This window comes from Esox lucius, chromosome 23 (genome assembly GCF_011004845.1).
Source record: "Esox lucius isolate fEsoLuc1 chromosome 23, fEsoLuc1.pri, whole genome shotgun sequence".
NCBI lineage: Eukaryota > Metazoa > Chordata > Actinopteri > Esociformes > Esocidae > Esox > Esox lucius.
The window spans coordinates 16,861,916-16,882,777 of NC_047591.1; the positions used below are offsets into that span (position 1 = coordinate 16,861,916).

Sequence of the window (20,862 nt, forward strand, 5' to 3'; positions counted from 1 at the left end):
GTTTGACAGAGACAGAGTTGGAAAGATATAGGTATATTGCTACTTTGAATAATCTGTGATATTACATATATTTTGATCTGTTTAACACTGATTCCAAATGCGTGATTCCAAATGTGTTGTTTTATAATTTGGATGTGTTCACTGTAATTCTACAATGTGGAAAATAGTAAAACTAAAGAACTACCCTTGAATGAGTATGTGTCCAAACATTTGACTGGTATTGTATGACCTTGTAATGGGGGTTAGAGACATTTTTATTTTGATATTGCAAAGAAAAAAATATTGAAACTATAGCGCCATCTGAACCTTTCAGTAAAAAAAAAAAACGTCATAATACATATTAGAAAAGCTCCACAACATTGCATGTCAACTTCCATCTACAGTGGGTTACTTTTGGCTTATCTCTTTTAAACCAATGCACACACAATATCCCACAATGACCAAAGCAAAAACTGGAAAATCTCAGGTACGTAATTATTCAGGCCCATTGGAATGACACTCCAAATTGAGCTCAGATGCATTCTTTGTCCTCTGATCGACCCTCAGATGTTCACCTGTGACAAATGCAATTGATTGGACATAACTAATAAAGGCACACACCAGTCTATGTACCGCAAGACACCTCACTGTGTACGAAGTGGCAAAATCCAAACAATGAGGTCCAAGCAATTCTCTGTAGATCTAGAAAAAGGATTGTGTCGAGGGATAGATCCGGTAGGGTTGATACAAAGTTGCTAAAGCATTGAATGTATCCAGGAGCACAGTGGACACCATCAGTGCCGGCTCTAGCCTTATGGGGGCCCAAAGCAACATTTTATTTGGCGCCTCTCTCCTTTATTGGTTGGGCTCCACTATTAGAAAATTAAAAAAGATTGGAAAGCTAAAAGACAATGTACTGCTCATTAACTGGCTAAAACCACCCATATGATCAAGCATGGTGGTGGGAGCATCATACTATAGGGATGCTTCTCAGCAGCAGGGACTGAAATACTATTCAGGATTGGGGCAAGGATGAACAAAAAACTAATAAAGAGAGGTCCTTGATGAAAACTTGATACTGAGCTACAGAGGTGTTGCTAGGATCAAAATACTTTCAGGGCTCCCTTTGTTGGTTCTGAGAAGGGTGTGGCAATATCACAAGTATCCTATGAGGTAACCTCCTGTCCTTACACATCATATCCATCAAGGGGGCAGCACAAGACCGTGCAATTATAGCCACACCACCCGTTGACCACTCGTGGTCAAATATTCCGCAAAACAAAAAGCACTTTGTTCGGAGACAGAGGGGAGGTTGCTAGGTGGGAGGTGAGTAACGTTAGATGGAGAGTATTGTATGGTTTTTTTGGCGTCCACTTACACTGCCCCGAGAAGATCCCGCAGGACAAGGAGAGACAAAAGGAGAGGAGGGAGTGATGACACCGTCCATGCGGGTCGGATGGACATAAAAAAGTGACGGCAAAAGGCGATGATGAGAAAAGGGCGGGGATTCACACGACCCCGGTTGATGGAAAGGAGCGGCGGAAATCGAGTTGATCCATGCGGGTTCTGTGATGCAGCAAGAACAGTGTAGTGGATTTCATCATACCTCTGCTACAGAGAGCGAAGACCGTTTTATTTAACCGGAGGCGGAGATGGCGCGTGTGTACCGGATCCTTTCACTAGCCTAGTTAGCACTGATTTAATAAAAAAAAATCCTTTTAAATAAATTCTTGCACGAACGGAGATGATATAAGAAGGAATTTCCAGTAACATTCTTCCTTCTGGATGAAAAAGAAACATGCAGTCGAGGTCTCTGCTACCAGCAGAACATTTTGCAGCTAGGCTAAGGCAACCATACCAGGTTTGACTGAATGGGCGGGTGGTGATCTGAAACCACAAGCTGTTACAATGTTGGTGAGATGCCACCGGAGCAAGTTGTCGGTGTGGGGCGTTCTGTGTATACTGGTACTTTGCTGGCTATACATTTTTCCTGTGTACAGACTCCCGAGCGACAAGGAGATAGTTGATGAAGTGCTGCGGCACGGACAAGTGTGGGAGAAGAACCGGACGGGCATTGATCTGTTCAGGTGGGCATATACATATATCACATTATGACATTCGTCCCGTATTAAATATTAATAGCACTAGTAATTGTTTGTAATACAGCAAAACAGTTTTTCAGGCAAGTTCTGGTCAATTCCATTCAGTCAATAAAGTTGTCTTTCATGTCGAGTCTGGCCTATAATAGGCTGTGCAATTAGCAAAGCTAAAAACGACTTGTTACTATGAAGCATATGTACTTGGGTGATTAAAAACTAAAGTTTTGTACCTCGAATAATCTAATTGGATTGAAGTAGAATGGATATAAATCAAATTGATAGAACAGGCAAATCATGAACAGCATTTAATTCTGTCCGTAGTTCAGTAAAGTTATCTTACGATTGGTCGATTTCTTGTGTATAATGGCTTTTTAAGGAAAAGGTGTTTAATTGGGAAAACATTGGAGCGTTCAAGCATAAGTGTTCAGCATGCCTGGAGTTGAAAAGCTTTCTGCGTTGCCAATGATGTGGGTGTGCCCACGGAAACAACAGAAATGCAAGGGACTATCTAGGACAAAGCGACCATCGACCTGTCATATTCACAGGGGCCTAAAACTGTGCCCATAGTTACACAGTTCCTTGTTCATTCCAGTTGCACTAACAAACCATTCAGTTGTCCTCAGAGAAGACAGTACTGTTGGTGTTGTACCTAAGGTCAGAAATTAAAATAGGTCAGTGTCTAGACACCCCCTCATCCCAACCCCTCTCTACAGGAAGCTGCTGGCAGAATGCTGTGACCCGAGGAGGATGTTTGCAGTGACTAAGCAGAATTCTCCTATGGGAAAGGTCTTATGGTACGATGGAGAGCTCTACCATTCACACACGGTCAACAATGAGACCTACTCTCTCTTTGTGAAGGTAGGCCTACTTTTGGCCTAGGGGCCTACGATCTGTGTGTGTGTGTGTGTGTGTGTGTGTGAAAGTGATGGATGATGGTAGTGTAGATATTTCAGCAGTGTCAATATCAGGTAAAAAAAAATTACTTTCTCACCTGCTTCCCCTTCACTCTTTTTCAACTATGATATGTTGTGAATACACACCGCAGACAGTATCCTACCTCCGTGTTTTCAGCTGAGATATCCCCTTGGCATTCAGGACCAAATAAGGGATACTGTATTTTAAAGATATGTTTTCAAGCATTTTAGGTTTTATTTATTTGTATTTTTATGGAGTTTCGAACACAGCCTGCGACAGCATGTGTGCATATGAGGCCACCATCAAATAGGGACACTGCTGACCGTAAAGTGCTACTTCAGTCAAAATTACGAAATCCAACAAAGCTTATTATTTCCATTCATTTGGAATTTAGACACATATGTATCTAGAAAAGATGGCTTGGGACAAATGCTTGTCAACCTTTGGTCAGCTGTTGGTTTTATTGTGGACCATATCTTTATGGCCTCGTGAATGATATTTAACAGTCAACCAATAAACCGCCCCTGGTCTATGTGAATACACTGTATTCCTCATTTGAATCAAGCTTATCTTTGTCTCCAAAAAAAAGGTTCATTGTTTATTTATTTTTTTAAGGTTTTTTATTTTTTAAGGTTTTTGATAAGTTGCAGTGATTTCCGGGGGCAAAAAATTCCCAAGTGTCATTTTGCTAAAGTATTTCTTTGGCGTACCCAACCCTATTACTGGCCGGCAATCAAGATGTGCATAAGGGCCCTGTGAACTTGTTTGGACGATTTTGATGTAAGGAATGCAGAGCATCTTCTTATCATAGACATACCTCTCTCCATCAAATCAGTACATATGTCTAGACCATGACATTTTAGTCTAATGTAATGCCCAGAGGCTTAGTCTCTTCAACTTGTTCTACAACCACCCCATTCATTACTAAACTGAACGGAGGTTTTGAGTGTACAGAGTCATTTGTTACCAACGCTATGCTATAGTGTTCGATATGTTCAGAAGTAGTTTATTTCTACCCATTTCAAAATGTATTACAGTTCTGTGCCTAGGGTTTCAGTTTTTTTGCTAACTTTGACTTTTGATGTGTATTGTGTTGAGTTGTCAGCAGACAGACACATTTGCCTTTTTTTATAAGAGTGGTAGATCATTAATTAACAAGGAGAGTAGTAGATGGCCTTGGAAACTCCCTTGCAGAATACCACACTTCACCTCTTTTGCATCAGAGAATCTTCCATTAAAGAATACCCTCTGTATTCTGATGGGTAGCTTTCAATCTGCTGTATGAAAGAGGTTGTATACCCACACCCCATCAGTTTTCTGTTAACATATTGTGGTACATTTGATAAAATGCTGCAGTGAAATATAACAGCAATGCTCCCACAATCTTGTTATTATCAATGGCATTCGGCCAATCTTATCTAAATTGGAACAAGGTGCTGTATTTTTAGAGTTCCTTTCTCTATACGCAGACTGATAGTAAGTTGATACTCAGAGAAATAATGTTGCCTCGATTGAAAACCTTTTTTTCCAGTAGCTTGCTAAGAACAGGTAGTAGATTGGTTGATCGACTGTTAAAGGGTTAGTGAATGGTGTTTTTCCATTCGTTGGCACTGTATTTTCCATTCATCTATGTCATTAGGGTTTCAGCAGTTCACTGGTGAAACCCTACTGTGTTTGTTCTGGTTCTTTATTATTATTATTATTATTAAAAGGGTGTTTTTTGCAAATTCCCGTGAGATATAATGGCTTAAAGGTGCCCAAATGTTTATGGTAGTAAAGGGCCAAGGGCAGCAACCTCTGGTGCAGTAGCATGCATGTTGGCCTCATGGTGGTGCTGTCATAAGCCTCCAAAGTCACACTTTTTGCAAGCTCACCACGCCCATGACCTAGTGTCTTGACAATTGGTACATATTTGTAGCTCCGCATGATGAACATTTTTGCCATTGGGACCCATAAAATCCGCCATTATGGACTTTCCGGCATTTTGGATTTATTGAAAAGCACAATAAAATTAACTCCTCTGGCACCAAATGTCCGATCTTCAATCGTGGTGGCGTAACATTGATCATGTGTCAGTGATGTAGGCTACTGTAACATTATTTGCATGCCAGAGAGAACGAAACATTTGCAGCTTATCATAGAATGTAAAATGGTATTGTTTCGTATTTGTCTGTTAGCCGCATCGCATCGCATCGCATCGCATCATCTTCCGCTTAATCCGGGGCCGGGTCGCGGGGGCAGCAGTCTAAGCAGGGATGCCCAGACTTCCCTCTCCCCAGACACTTCCTCCAGCTCTTCCGGGGGGACACCGAGGCGTTCCCAGGCCAGCCGGGAGACATAGTCCCTCCAGCGTGTCCTAGGTCTTCCCCGGGGTCTCTTCCCGGTGGGACGGGACCGGAACACCTTCCCAGGAAGGCGTTCCGGAGGCATCCGAAACAGATGCCCAAGCCACCTCAGCTGACCCCTCTCGATGTGGAGGAGCAGCGGCTCTACTCTGAGCTCCTCCCGGGTGACCGAGCTTCTCACCCTATCTCTAAGGGATCGCCCAGCCACCCTGCGGAGAAAGCTCATTTCGGCCGCCTGTATCCGGGATCTTGTCCTTTCGGTCATGACCCAAAGCTCATGACCATAGGTGAGAGTAGGAACGTAGATTGACCGGTAAATCGAGAGCTTCGCCTTACGGCTCAGCTCTTTCTTCACCACGACAGACCGATACATCGACCGCATTACTGCAGAAGCTGCACCGATCCGTCTGTCAATCTCCCGTTCCATCCTTCCCTCACTCGTGAACAGGACCCCTAGATACTTAAACTCCTCCACTTGAGGCAGGCACTCTCCACCAACCTGAAGTGGGCAAGCCACCCTTTTCCGACTGATGACCATGGCCTCGGATTTGGAGGTACTGATTTTCATCCCCACCACTTCACACTCGGCTGCAAACCGTCCAAGTGCATGCTGGAGGTCCTGGCTTGAAGGGGCCAACACGACAACATCATCCGCAAAGAGCAGAGACGAAATCGTGTGGTCCCCAAACCTGACACCCTCCGGCCCCTGGCTGCGCCTAGAAATTCTGTCCATAAAAATTACGAACAGAACCGGTGACAAAGGGCAGCCCTGCCGGAGTCCAACATGCACAGGGAACAAGTCTGACTTACTGCCGGCAATGCGGACCAAGCTCCTGCTTCGGTCGTACAGGGACCTGACAGCCCTTAGCAAAGGACCCAGGACCCCATATTCCCGAAGCACCCTCCACAGGATGCCACGAGGGACACAGTCGAATGCCTTCTCCAAATCCACAAAACACATGTGGACTGGTTGGGCAAACTCCCATGAACCCTCCATCACCCTGTAGAGGGTATAGAGCTGGTCCAGTGTTCCGCGGCCTGGACGAAAACCACACTGTTCCTCCTGAATCCGAGGTTCTACTATCGGCCGTATTCTCCTCTCCAGAACCCTGGCATAGACTTTCCCGGGGAGGCTGAGAAGTGTGATCCCCCTATAGTTGGAACACACCCTCCGGTCCCCCTTCTTATAAAGAGGGACCACCACCCCGGTCTGCCATCCCAGAGGCACTGTCCCCGACTGCCACGCGATGTTGCACAGGCGTGTCAGCCAAGACAGCCCCACAACATCCAGAGACTTGAGGTACTCAGGGCGGATCTCATCCACCCCCGGTGCCTTGCCACCGAGGAGTTTCTTAACCACCTCGGTGACTTCAGCCCGGGTGATGGACGAGTCCACATCTGAGCCCTCATCCTCTGCTTCCTCAATGGAAGACGTGACGGCGGGATTGAGGAGATCCTCGAAGTATTCCTTCCACCGCCCGACGACATCCTCAGTTGAGGTCAACAGCTGCCCACCTCTACTGTAAACAGCGTTGGTAGGGCACTGTTTCCCTCTCCTGAGGCGCCGGATGGTTTGCCAGAATCTCTTCGAGGCCAGCCGATAGTCCTTCTCCATGGCCTCACCGAACTCCTCCCAGGCCCGAGTTTTTGCCTCCACAACCACCCGGGCTGCAGCCCGCTTGGCCTGTCGGTACCCGTCAGCTGCGTCAGGAGTCCCACAAGCCAACCAGGCCTGATAGGACTCCTTCTTCAGCTTGACGGCATCCCTTACTTCCGGTGTCCACCACCGGGTTCGGGGATTGCCGCCTCGACAGGCACCGGAGACCTTACGGCCACAGCTCCGAGCGGCCGCTTCGACAATGGCGGTGGAGAACATGGTCCACTCGGACTCAATATCTCCAACCTCCCTCGGGATCCAGTCGAAGCTCTGCCGGAGGTGGGAGTTAAAGATCTCTCTGACAGGAGACTCGGCCAGACGTTCCCAGCAGACCCTTACAGTACGCTTGGGCCTGCCGAGTCTGTCCAGCTTTCTCCCCCGCCATCGGATCCAACTCACCACCAGGTGGTGATCAGTTGACAGCTCCGCCCCTCTCTTCACCCGAGTGTCCAAGACATACGGCCGCAGGTCAGATGAGACGACAACAAAGTCGATCATCGACCTGCGGCCTAGGGTGTCCTGGTGCCACGTGCACTGATGGACACCCTTATGCTTGAACATGGTGTTCGTTATGGACAAACTGTGACTAGCACAGAAGTCCAATAACTGAACACCACTCGGGTTCAGATCAGGGGGGCCGTTCCTCCCAATGACGCCCCTCCAGGTGTCACTGTCGTTGCCCACGTGGGCGTTGAAGTCCCCCAGTAGAACAATAGAGTCCCCAGTCGGAGCACTTTCCAGCACCCCTCCCAGAGACTCCAAGAAGGTCGGGTACTCTGCACTGCCGTTCGGCCCGTAGGCACAAACAACAGTGAGAGACCTATCCCCGACCCGTAGGCGCAGGGAAACGACCCTCTCGTTCACCGGGGTAAACTCCAACACATGGCGGCAGAGCTGGGGAGCTATAAGCAAACCCACACCAGCCCGCCGCCTCTCACCATGGGCAACTCCAGAGTGGTGAAGAGTCCATCCTCTCTCAAGGAGTGTGGTTCCAGAGCCCAAGCCGTGCGTAGAGGTGATCCCGACTACCTCTAATCGGAACCTCTCAACCTCACGCACTAGCTCAGGCTCCTTCCCCGCCAGCGAGGTGACATTCCACGTCCCTAGAGCTAGTTTCCGTGTCCAGAGATCGGGTTGTCTAGGCCCCTGCCTTCGACTGCCGCCCGATCCTCTTCGCACCGGCCCCTTATGGTCCCTCCTGTGGGTGGTGAGCCCACGGGAGGGCGGCCCCACGTCGCCCGTTCGGGCTGAGCCCGGCCGGGCCCCATGGGGGAAGGCCCGGCCACCAGGCGCTCGCATACGAGCCCCAACCCCGGGCCTGGCTCCAGGGTGGGGCCCCGGCTGCGCCATACCGGGCGACGTCACGGTACTCAATATTTTTTTCATCATTAAGGGGGGTTTGAACCGCTCTTAGTCTGACCCGTCGCCTAAGACCTGTTTGCCTTGGGAGACCCTACCAGGGGCATATAGCCCCAGACAATATAGCTCCTAGGGTCACTCGGGTACTCAAACCCCTCCACCACGTTAAGGTGGCAGTTCAAGGAGAGGTGTCTGTTAGCCCACTTCAAAATATGCATGTGTGAACACAGGCTAAGCTATCCTGGGGTCAGGCTTAGCCTGGGACAATGCAGTGTGTAAATGCCTTATTTTCCATCCCCCCACTGAAATGTACATGAAATACTTTTTGCGGAAAAACTCTGCAGCACCGCTGTGAATGTATTGTATGTATTGTCTGGCTAGTTACTCCATCTAACATTATTCTGATGATATAAACATTATAACAGACAGTTTAGCTATTAATAATTTGCATTTTAGATATGGTGTTATGAATTCCAGCCTCAGTAGCTAATTTATCCACTGTTTTCATTTGTACAATGACTTGCTACTATAGGCAAATATTTAGTGGAAGGCAATGTTGCCATGATTATTTAATAAAAAAAAAAACTACTTGGCTGGGTCAAAAAAAATGGCTAACGTTAATGATAAATGTTATCAACGCTAATAACGTTACTTAACGGAAATATATTTAACCAACCTCACTTTAAGCTAACATTAGTCCATCTAAAATAATTTTGCTGATATGAACATTATAACATATGGTTTAACTAATAATTATTTGACCATTTAGAGATGGTGTCATGCTTTCAAGCCTCGGTAGCTAATCTATGCTCATGTCGCTAAGTTAATTCTCTGTTTTCAGTTATACAATGACTTGCTAATGTAAGCAAATGTTTAGTGGAATGCAATGTTTCCATGATTATTTCATCAAAAATAATTGCTAGAAGAGCCTCTGTCTAAGCTAGCGTTAGTTCACAATAAATCATTCTGGTGACAACTATGCAACTATGGGTATAAGTTGAATAAAATGTGCCGTCTGGCTAGTAGTAGCTTCAATGCTGAAACCCTCTAAATGCTGCTTGCAGCTTTAATTTTAAATTACATTCTTACATGGATCTGTGTTGGCATTTCTTCCCATTAGTTTCTTTCTATCATGAATTATATAATTTATCTTAGTTTCACAATATATTTTCTTTTTACTTTTATTTATTTTCGTTACACTATTTCTCAGTCTACAATAACATTGCCATTCAGATATGCCACCTGATTTTAATAACCAATATTGTTTTTTATTTGAAAATGTTTAACATTTAATATCTGGATCTTCCTCCTTACACACACCAGACCAGATGTACTCATAAGTACCACTACAAAAACATTTACATGAACTTACATACACATCTTCCCGCCAAGACTTTGGTCTTTTGTCTTTCTCTGATACTACAACCATATTGTGATCACTGTGTGGATATCCACACCGTTCCTCACTCTTCAGGTCTCCGTTTAAGCCACAATTGTTGCTTAGGGCCCCCAAAAGACTAGAGCCGGCACTGCTTTCCTGGCATCCTTCATTGCTGGAATCAATTCTCTCCATCTCTCTCTCACTCCTTCAGTGTAGTCCTTGTTTAGGAAGACTGTGTTCCTCTGATGTTTTTGTCTCTCACCATCACAGCGAACTTGTCTCTTTACCTCAGCAATTTTACAATTGTTGACCTGTCTCTTTCTCCTAGGCCATATATGGATTTTCCATTTCTGCTGGTCCACTCCATGTCAATATTCCTCTTCTCTATTTAGATATTTTCCTCCATCATTTGCCTCAATCTTTTCATTTGTTTCCCGGGACTCATGCGGAGGCTGTGGGATTCAATAGAACACAATGTTATTTTGCCTTAGCTGTTCTTCTAAATACTCTTGTTTTTTCATTGTTTTTCGCCAGTGTAGTCATTGATTCACAGATAATGATTATGTCTTTCCTCATTAATTCAGATTCAGTAGTCAGGTTTTGCCCGTATTTCTTAATTGCATCAAGCTCGTCCCGGGAAAACTGCAGATTGTTTCTAAGGTCTTGGATCTCTTTGGTTAGATTGTCCATTCTTTTTTTTTGTGCATTCAGCAAGTATTTGGCCAAAGCTTTTGAAATTATTCTGTAGAACTCCCTGTACAAATCTTTGTTGTTTTAGCAGATCCTCCATCTGCTTTAATGAGACAGAGTTGTCAATGTTTGCATTTAAGACCATCATCAAGTGATGTTGAGTTACTTAGATGTACCTACGCTTTAATAATGTGATATAGGGTATCTGTGAATGTCCACACTTGCGACAGGAATAATTAGCTAGCCTGGGGTACAAATCTGCCCTGCTTATGTTTAGTTAGGTAGCTACACTATGGCAGGCTTGCTATTTTAACTACCAGCAGTGGCAAGATGCTAACAACTGGACTTGAACGCACAAAGTGCCAATTTACCTAGAAAACACATAATACTTGTCATTTGTCAACTTCAGCGAATGTTGTTGCACAAAGGTTGTTGATTTGTCTAGTTCAAAAGGGGAGCGGACATTGCAAAAGTACCCACTATATGTCTCAGAAGGGTAGGCCTACAGGAAACTTAAAGATGCAATATCAACCCTGAGACTAAAACAGTTGATGGGGCAATTTCTTCTTTGGTCGGTAGCTTGGGGGAACTTGGGAATATGATACCTTGAAGGCAAGCTGTGGGATTTGAGAAGAATCCCACTCTGTTTCACAAGGGATGTGAAGGAGGCCATGCGAAAAGTTGTTGGATATCTACTGTGTGGGTTCTGAGCAGAAATATCACTTTTACTTTTGTGTTTCTCAAACGATGAAACCAGCCATGAAGAAAAGGGCCCTTTGTTAGACATTTTCACTTGTTTTCTTTCTTAGCCGATGAACAAAATGATTCATCATTAAAGAACGTGGCCATTCCACCAACTTTCATTGCTTCATTGCAATTCAGTTGAAATCAGTAGGGCTCCAGGCTCCTATCGCCCCTCCTACCCCCAATTCCTCTAAGGGTTTAACTAAGAGATGGAAAATGCAAGTGTGAGTCACAGGCCCCCGGGCGTAATGTTAGCACCGCGGCGTCGTTGCTTAATTAACCATTTGCTCCCTAATTCCTAGAAAAGGCAACATGAAAACTATTTGTGAACTTACCAGTTGATGTGAAGCACTTTCAGGGATTTGCTCAAGCTTTTTAAATAGTTAAAGAAGTGGCTGTTTTCTATGACCAGACCAAAGCAGGCCAAGTATGTTTACAGACTTACGCTATTATAAAGTTATGCGAAACATATAAAAATATACTTTCTTAAAGGAGCAAACAGGTGTGCTTTGGTTCATATTGTAATTGTTTTGTAAACTGTTTATTTTAAATGTGAAAAGTCTTAGGTTTTTATTTGTTGTCTTATTTCGTTTTTGATTGAAGTATGCACTGGAAAATGTAGCTATCTTACTCAAAGGTGTTCCTGGTTATGCAATATTTTTTTATATTTATAAAAGTTCCTGACTACGCTAACAAATGTCTCTAAGACAATTGTCAGGCTAAAACATTAATCTTTGTCCCAGTTCCTGTGCAATCTGGATCGGGTTTTCTCCAAGTACCTTTCTGAATTTTGTTCTGTTCATTGTTCCCTCAACGCTGACCAGTTTCCCAGTCCCTGCTTCTGAGATATTCCAACCACCATACTTCACCGTTGTTATGGTATTAGCCAGGTGATGTGCAGTACCTTGTTTTCACCAGACTCAGCACTTTGCATTCAGTCCTAATAGTCAGACCTGAGAATCTTTTTTGTCATGTTCTCTTAGTCCTTTACATGTAATTTGTCAACTCCAGATGGCCTATGTCTTTTACTCAGGAGTGGCTCCTGTCCACCTTAAAGGCTTGATCGGGTGCTGCAGAAATGGTTGACATTCTGGCAGGTTCTCACACCTATGCATAGAAACTGTGAAGCTCGTTTAGAGTGACCGTAGAGGTTCTTGGTCCCTTCACTGACAATGACCTTTCTTGCCCAGTTACTTTGTTTGTCCGGGTTGGCCTGCTCTTGGAAGAGTCTTGGTGGTTCCAATATTCTGCCATTTCAAGATGATGGGACCTGTATTCCTGGGAACTTCAATGCTATAGCAATTTCTGTAATCCTCTGTAGATCAATGCATCAACACATTTCTATCTTGAATTTCTACAAACAGTTGCTTGGACATTACTTGGTTTTTGCTCTGATATGCACTGTGAAGTCTGGGACCTTATGTGGACTGATGTCTGGGTCATGTTGGAGTCCAGTCAAGTTGTGGAAACATTTCAAGGATGATCAAATCGCACAGGTTGCAGCTTAGGTCAGTTAGGAGTGAGATGGCATTCTTTATTCTCCATAAATTGGTAAAAATGTCTGAAAACAGCATTACCCTGTCATGTATTAGTGTGTTGATTGATGGTAACAATGTAATCACTTACATTTTATAGACAATTGTCTATAAAAGTCTATAACAAAAGAAAATATGGAGAAATTACTTTTCAAAAGGCACTGAATATATATAGTTGATATCATTGATGTATATATTTGAAGGCTTTTTTGCTAATCTAAGTTGGACAATGTATTAAGGGGACTGTATGTTTGTCAATCATTAAATAAACACTCATCCACACACAGACAGTCATTCTTTACACTAAAAAGGATGTCAAATTCTAATGGAAGAGACTGCAAGGTGACAGAGCTCATTTTCCTTTTTCTATTCCTCCCCGCTCATACATTTATTTTCTCAGATGTCTTATTTTTTCTGTCTCCCACGCCCTCATGTTCTTCATCTCCCCTCTCTCTCAACCCCCATCTCCATCCCCCCCTTTTCGCTCAACACCCCCGTATCCATCCCCCTCTCTCTCAACCCCCCATCTCCATCCCCCTCTCTCTTAACCCCCGCGTATCCACCACCCCCCCTCTCTCAACCTCCCTGTCTCCATCCCCTCTCTCTCTCAACTCCCCTGTCTCCATCCCCCTCCATTCCCCTTTCCCTCCATCCCCCTCTCTGGAGACAGGCCCCCCCCCCAAAATTGTTCTCTCTTTTGTGTCTTTTGCACACGGTCATAATAAGGCTCTGATGAGGGGGCAGGGTTTGACCAGGGCGGATAACATCTGACTAGTAACTCATCCCGAAAGGTTGCCAAATCAAATCCAACAGCTGGCTGGTTACCAATCAGCAGTGCGGAACTCAGCAGAGTGTTTGGAGGAGTGATGTAAAGGGGGAAGGGGGGATAGAGAGACAGTTAGAGGGTGATTAATAATGCTATCAAGCATCTGAAAGTACCAGAATGCTGTATATCTAATATTTATAACCCATAACACTTATCCCCTGGCAAAAACACATATTTAACATCTTTGTGTTTTAATCAAATGAGTGCAGCCATTTAGAATTACCAGTCTTGTGTTCAATATAAATTCCAAATTGGCCCCAGCGTACGTGCGTGCGTGTGTAATGGTCCTTGTCTTAACCACTGGTGGCTACACACAAATACAGTATATTATACACCAGAACAGCTTCAGTCTGGAGACTATAAACACTTACTGCCATAAATAGAACTTAGAGCAGGGGAGGGAAAGAGGCACACTCTCTTTCTCTCTCACAATCTTTCTTTTCCTCTCTGCCTTTCTCTTTTGACAAACACACGTACGCACACATGCACACATTTGGGCTAGCTAGTTGGGCACGCTTCACGTATCTCACTCTTCTGTCTCTGAGCACAGATAGCGGCTCTGAGCAAAGAATGCTAGCCTTGTCTAACCAAAAGTGGCAGTGCTACTAAGCTCGCCAGATTCCTGTCATTTATCATCTTTCGTTCTTTGTCTCTTTCTGCCTCTTTGCTCCGGTTCAGAATGTCTTGTTTTTGGTGCTGCAGAGCTTGGTTTAGTGGTAAACCTCCCCCGACCATATATCCCCTGATAATGGGTGTTTGAGACCCGTCTGTTTCCGGACTGCCTTTTATTATTGATCCACAAAAATTCAGTTCATGGTTGGATTACAGGTAATTTGCCACAGTATTGGAGTGATATTGAATGTGTGTTACCGTAATCTGGATCCCCCAAAAAGTCCTAGCAACCGTCTCTCACAGCCCTTTCCCAGTCCTGACTCTGTGTTCCCTGTACTCTGAGCTGGCCATTGTTTCCCGCTAGCTGGCACAGCTCCTTTTTATGGTTCACCAGACACTTGGGGAAAGATTGTGCGTGTGTGTGTATCTGCAGAGTAGGAGGAGGTGGGGGTCCAGTCCTACTCTCCAAGGGGAATAATGAGCCCAATTGTTTGGGCCAGTAGTCTCAGTTCATTGCTGGCACTGGCTCACACAGGACCCAGACACCCAGGCCAAAGAGACAGAGGATTTGGCCCTCTCCTCGAGAGGCACCCATAGCTTCTCATTCACTAGACAACACTGTCCTTACTCAGCCCTCAGGGTCTGCCAGTAATGGGGTTTTCAAGACAGAATACTTTCCTAACAGAGCATGTCCAGGACATTTCTTGTTTTCAGGACATTCAAGGACATTTCAAGAGTGGAATGATTCAGAAATGTTCAAAGTGTATATTTACATGCTTCAACCAAGATTCTTATACTGTAAACCTGAAATTGTTAGCAGAAAAAATGTTACGGAAACTGATACGTTTATTTACTCAAAAGCCATTTGTTTGTGGAACATACGTATATTATACTGTAATTTAAAGGAAATTATATAATTGAAGTAATGACAAATCATATAAAACAAAACTTTATGATTTAGACAACTCAAAACCTTTTTGTGTCAACTGATTTCCTCAAAATAAATGAGTACTACTCACTTACACTGTAAACTTCAATAAGTTCCCAGAACTCAAAAAGATTAAGGCAATCGGTTGCCAATCACAATATTTTTAAGTTACTAATAGTTTTCAGAACTTATATGTTTAGGGTGAGTTACATTTATATTTTAATTCTATACTACTGAAATTATTCAGAAAGCCCACACACAAATATTTTCAGTTGGTACAACTTAAACAGGGTTTCAAATATATTAAAGGAATTGAGTAATATACTAAGCCACACCTACAGTATAATTTCCCAGTATGCATTGCCCTTTCAAGTGAACTTTAGAGTTACCACCCATGACTACATTTGTTAATGACAGAGACATGGTTATGGTACACATTTATTTTAATGGTTTTAAAATAGTAAAATGTGACTACTTAATATGTCCCATAGATCCTTATTTTGAAGTCTTGCAACCCACCTAGCTCATGGCCTATTCATTTCAGATATTCTCAAAATGCACCCTGCTGTCAGATTAAAATCCTATCCCAGTTAAATAAACAGGAAATTAACAGATTTCCAAATAAATAAATCACTGCTTCTGCTAAAATTTCTGGATAACCTGGGACTTTTGCAAAGCTACCCACAAGGCATTGGCTTTTCAAAGGAACGCACAACTCCCATTTAAATCCGTCTGAGGTTTTGACAGGACGATTTTTTATGGAATTGTTACAATAATTTCAGTAGTGGGTGCAAAATATTTGTTTGACTACATGATTGGATTACTTTAGACAAATGTATGTGTTTGATGTTTGTGTAGCTAAGATCAATTAATCAGTCCATGTACATGCAAAAAAGCATAATAAAACCATTCCAAAATATTAACCTGAATCAGAGCATGCTGGGGACATTTTCATTTTAAACGTATACAAAATTGAGTAAAAGTCTGTATAACAAACGTTTTAAGTCATTAGGAACATTTCTCTAACTTTGGGTTACACTTCGTAGACATTTGAGTGATAAATACATTAGTGTTTACAGTGTTCTTCAACCTCAATTCAATAAAGGATCAGTGAGTAAATGAGTGGGACTGTGGATTTCATGTCCTTTGATGTGTGTACAAAATGTGTGTACATGTGTAGTCTTATGGTAAGATGTTCTGCTTACTAATGACATGATCACCTTCCTCTTGTTTACCAGGAGACACCTCTTCAGCTTCCCCTCAAGAGGTGTTCAGTAGTGGGCAATGGAGGGGTCCTGAAAAACAGTGGCTGTGGGAAGGATATTGACCAGGCCGACTTTGTCATGCGGTGAGACATTGGCTTTCTGCTCTAGAGTCTGTCCAATTTTAATTTGCTCGCTAGGGCCAGAAAGAACAGCCATAGAATATCAGACCTCAGAATGAATGAGATTCGGTGTTGTCATGTCTGCCGGGGAAAGATAGAGGAGAAAAAGAGATGGCAAAGGGAGAGAAGCAAAGGGATGAAAGAGGTTGGGAGAGAGAATCGAGTGGAAAAGAGAATCCCAGAGAAACTAGGACAACTACGACAGAAACGAAGACTGGGACAGAGAGATCACTATAGAGAGGCACAAAAACGGTGTCATATTAGAAGTGTCAGGGTTTTGAAGTGTTTTAAAAGGGGGCAGAGGGAAGTACTGAATCCTTTTGTCTGTGGAGCCTGGAAGACATACAACATTGTGTTTGATGGTTCTGCCTTGTCTAGTGCTGCCTGCTAGGATGTATTCTGCCCTCATCCCAGGTCTACCTGAGTAAACCTGGGAAAGCCTAGAATTAAACAATAGGATTACACCGCGTCTCCAGCTCCAACCGAATCCTACAGGCTCACTAACTCTCCAAATGAAAGTTTGCCATGCAGAAATGTTGAGTGCTAATTACACATGAAGAAAATCAAATGGTATCAAATGCGTTTATTAAACATTAAATGGGAGGGGAAACACCCTGCAAGGCAGAAACCTGGAACTATTATGAAAGCAAGGTCTGTGGGATCAGTGGTGGCATTCAGCTGAAACCTGGGCTGTGTCTTTGTTTCGATCAAGTTAATGCTTCACGGTCGGTTGTTTCTGAATGCACGTGTGCACCTCAATTTTTCCTGCTCAGGTGCAACCTTCCGCCGTTGTCTGAAGCTTACACGGAGGACGTGGGCACCAGAACACACCTGGTCACAGCCAACCCCAGCATCATTGAGAAAAGGTACCCTCCTTGCCTTTACAGCCTGCTGCTTTCTCTTCATCGGTTTTCCTCTGTTCTGCTCTCCCTTTCCCCTTTTTCTTCGCTGTTTGGTCTACCCGCAAGGCTTTCTCATTCTCCTCTCTCCTAACCCTAGGATGCGTGTGCTGGGTCAGAATGGCCCGTCCATGTTTTCTGTCACTGTGCAGTCAACAATTTCACAGTACTGGAAGACAATTTTGCTTATTATCTGATACAGTATTTTTCAAAACATTTAACTCACAAAACATTTGATGTTTTCTAAATTGTATATCTTAATATTTGATAACTGGCATGTCTATGCTATATATATACAGAGATGGGCAAAGATACATCAAAATGTATTTTAAAATAAGATACCAAATGCATTAATTTTAAGTTTATAAAAATAAACTACAAAACACAGCAGCCACATCATGTATCAAAATAAACTACTTAATTCTAAAACACTCAAAATACTTTTACACGGGAGCATGAAATCACTTTGCAAACTTTCCATCTATCGGCCTATTTGATCTATCCCTTCACCAGTACACTGACTCAATTGATTAAGTAGACAATGTATGATAGCAACAGCTTTTCTTTGTCTAACAAGTAATGCGATAAATCTGATATATGCAAGCAGTAAACAGATCAAATATTTACATAGTATCACCTTTATTCATAGCAACTAGTTTCTAAGTAATTAATCATTTTATTGTTAATCATAAAAATAATAATAAATTGTGTCAGGCAGTCATTCATGCAATGGTGTGCAAAATCATGATCCTATTAAACAGCTACTTCAATTAGGGTACAATTATTTAGAAATCAATTATTTATTTATCAATCATTTGCACCTATTTTGAAGTTGAAAACAAACATTTTAGCCTTTGTGAACAATTATGAAATGATCAATATGTTTTGATTATAAATGTAGCCAGAAACTATAGAAAGCAGGCAAAGTATTTTGATACAAAATATGAAGCCATTTTCATCAACCCTACCAGATACAAATAATAAAATCATATTTTGTATTTGAAATACGTATTTTAAATACATGTTTCATAAATACTGCCCATCCCTGTATACAGGTGCTGGTCATAACATTAGAATATAATCAAAAAGCATGAGCTTTGGGTCATGACTGAAAGGACAAGATCCCGGATACAGGCGGCCGAAATGAGCTTTCTCCGCAGGGTGGCCGGGCGATCCCTTAGAGATAGGGTGAGAAGCTCGGTCACCCGGGAGGAGCTCAGAGTAGAGCCGCTGCTCCTCCACATCGAGAGGGGTCAGCTGAGGTGGCTTGGGCATCTTTTTCGGATGCCTCCGGAACGCCTTCCTGGGAAGGTGTTCCGGTCCCGTCCCACCGGGAGGAGACCCCGGGGAAGACCTAGGACTCGCTGGAGGGACTATGTCTCCCGGCTGGCCTGGGAACGCCTCGGTGTCCCCCCGGAAGAGGTAGAGGAAGTGTCTGGGGAGAGGGAAGTCTGGGCATCCCTGCTTAGACTGCTGCCCCCGCGACCCGGCCCCGGATAAGCGGAAGAAGATGACATGACATCAAAAAGCTGATTTATTTCAGTAATTCCATTCAAAAAGTGAAACTTGTATAATGTATAAATTCACTCCACACAGACTGATATATTTCAAGTGTTTATTTATTTTAATTTTGATGATTATAATTGACAACTAATGAAAAACCCAAATTCAGTATCTCAGAAAATTTGAATATTGTGAAAAGGTTCAATATTGAAGACACCTGGTGCCACACTCTAATCAGTTAATTAATCCAAAACGCCTGCAAAAGCCTTTAAATGGTCTCTCAGTCTAGTTCTGTAGGCAACACAATCAAGGGGAAGACTGCTGACTTGACAGCTGTCCAAAAGACGACCATTGACACCTTGCACAAGGAGGGCAAGACACAAAAGGTCATAGCTAAAGAGGCTGGCTGTTCACAGAGCTCTTTGTCCAAGCACATTAATAGAGAGACGAAGGGAAGGAAAAGATGTGGTAGAAAAAAGTGTACAAGCAATAGGGATAACCGCACCCTGGAGAGGATTGTGAATCAAACCCATTCAAAAATGTGGGGTAGATTCACAAAGAGTGGACTGCTGCTGGAGTCAGTGCTTCAAGAACCACCACGCACAGACGTATGCAAGACATGGGTTTCAGCTGTCGCATTCTTTGTGCCAAGCCACTCTTGAACAAGACACAGCGTCAGAAGTGTCTCGCCTGGGCTAAAGACAGAAAGGACTGGACTGCTGCTGAGTTATGTTCTCTGATGAAAGTACATTTTGCATTTCCTTTGGAAATCAAGGTTCCAGAGTCTGGAGGAAGAGAGGAGAGGCACAGAATCCACGTTGCTTGAAGTCCAGTGTAAAGTTTCCACAGTCAGTGATGGTTTGGGGTGCCATGTCATCTGCTGGTGTTGGTCCACTGTGTTTTCTGAGGTCCAAGGACAACGCAGCCATCTACCAGGAAGTTTTAGAGCACTTCATGCTTCCTGCTGCTGACCAACTTTATGGAGATGCAGATTTCATTTTCCATCAGGACTTGGCACCTGCACACAGTGCCAAAGCTACCAGTACCTGGTTTAAGGACCATGGTATCCCTGTTCTTAATTTGCCAGCAAACTCGCCTGACCTTAACCCTATAGAAAATCTATGGGGTATTGTGAAGAGGAAGATGCGATACGCCAGACCCAACAATGCAGAAGAGCTGAAGGCCACTATCAGAGCAACCTGGGCTCTCATAACACCTGAGCAGTGCCACAGACTGATCGACTCCATGCCAGGCCGCATTGCTGCAGTAATTCAGGCAAAAGGAGCCCCAACTAAGTATTGAGTGCTGTACATGCTCATACTTTTCATGTTCATACTTTTCAGTTGGCCAACATTTCTAAAAATATTTTTAAGTAATATTCAAATTATCTGAGATACTGAATTTGGGATTTTCATTAGTTGTCAGTTATAATCATCACAATTAAAAGAAATAAACATTTGAAATATATCAATCTGTGTGTAATGAATGAATATAATATACAAGTTTAATTTTTTGAATGGAATTACTGAAATAAATCAACTTTTTGATGATATTCTAATTTTATGACCAGCACCTATATACAGTGGGGAGAACTGGTATTTGTTACACTGCCGATTTTGCAGGTTTTCCCACTTACAAAGCATGTCGATTTTTTATCATAGGTACTCTTCAACTGTGAGTGACGGAATCTAAAAAAAAAATCCAGAAAATCACATTGCATGATTTTTAAGTAATTAATTTGTATTTTATTGCATGACATAAGTATTGATCAAATACTTATGTCATGCAATAAAATGCAAATTAGCTATTTAAAAATCATACAATACTGATTTTCTGGATTTTTGTTTTAGATTCTGCCTCTCACAGTTGAAGTGTACCTATGATAAAAATTACAGACCTCTACATGCTTTGTAAGTGGGAAAACCTGCAAAGTCGGCAGTGTATCAAATACTTGTTCTCCCCACTGTATATAAACTTATATATTAACTTACTCTGTTTTACAGTTG

The 20,862-nt window shown here is 43.1% G+C and overlaps 1 protein-coding gene across 1 annotated transcript in view; it reads left to right on the forward strand.

Moving 5' to 3' along the window:
* The first annotated feature begins 1,241 nt into the window (after positions 1-1,241).
* st8sia1 (ST8 alpha-N-acetyl-neuraminide alpha-2,8-sialyltransferase 1) overlaps positions 1,242-20,862 on the forward strand; it is a 28,011-nt gene continuing 8,390 nt past the window's right edge. Inside the window, exons 1-4 of the mRNA XM_010887329.4 lie at positions 1,242-2,066; positions 2,792-2,936; positions 16,309-16,418; positions 17,228-17,320. Of these exons, the coding sequence (XP_010885631.1) occupies positions 1,888-2,066; positions 2,792-2,936; positions 16,309-16,418; positions 17,228-17,320 (527 nt within the window). The 5' untranslated portion in view covers positions 1,242-1,887. The remainder of the gene's footprint in view (positions 2,067-2,791; positions 2,937-16,308; positions 16,419-17,227; positions 17,321-20,862) is intronic.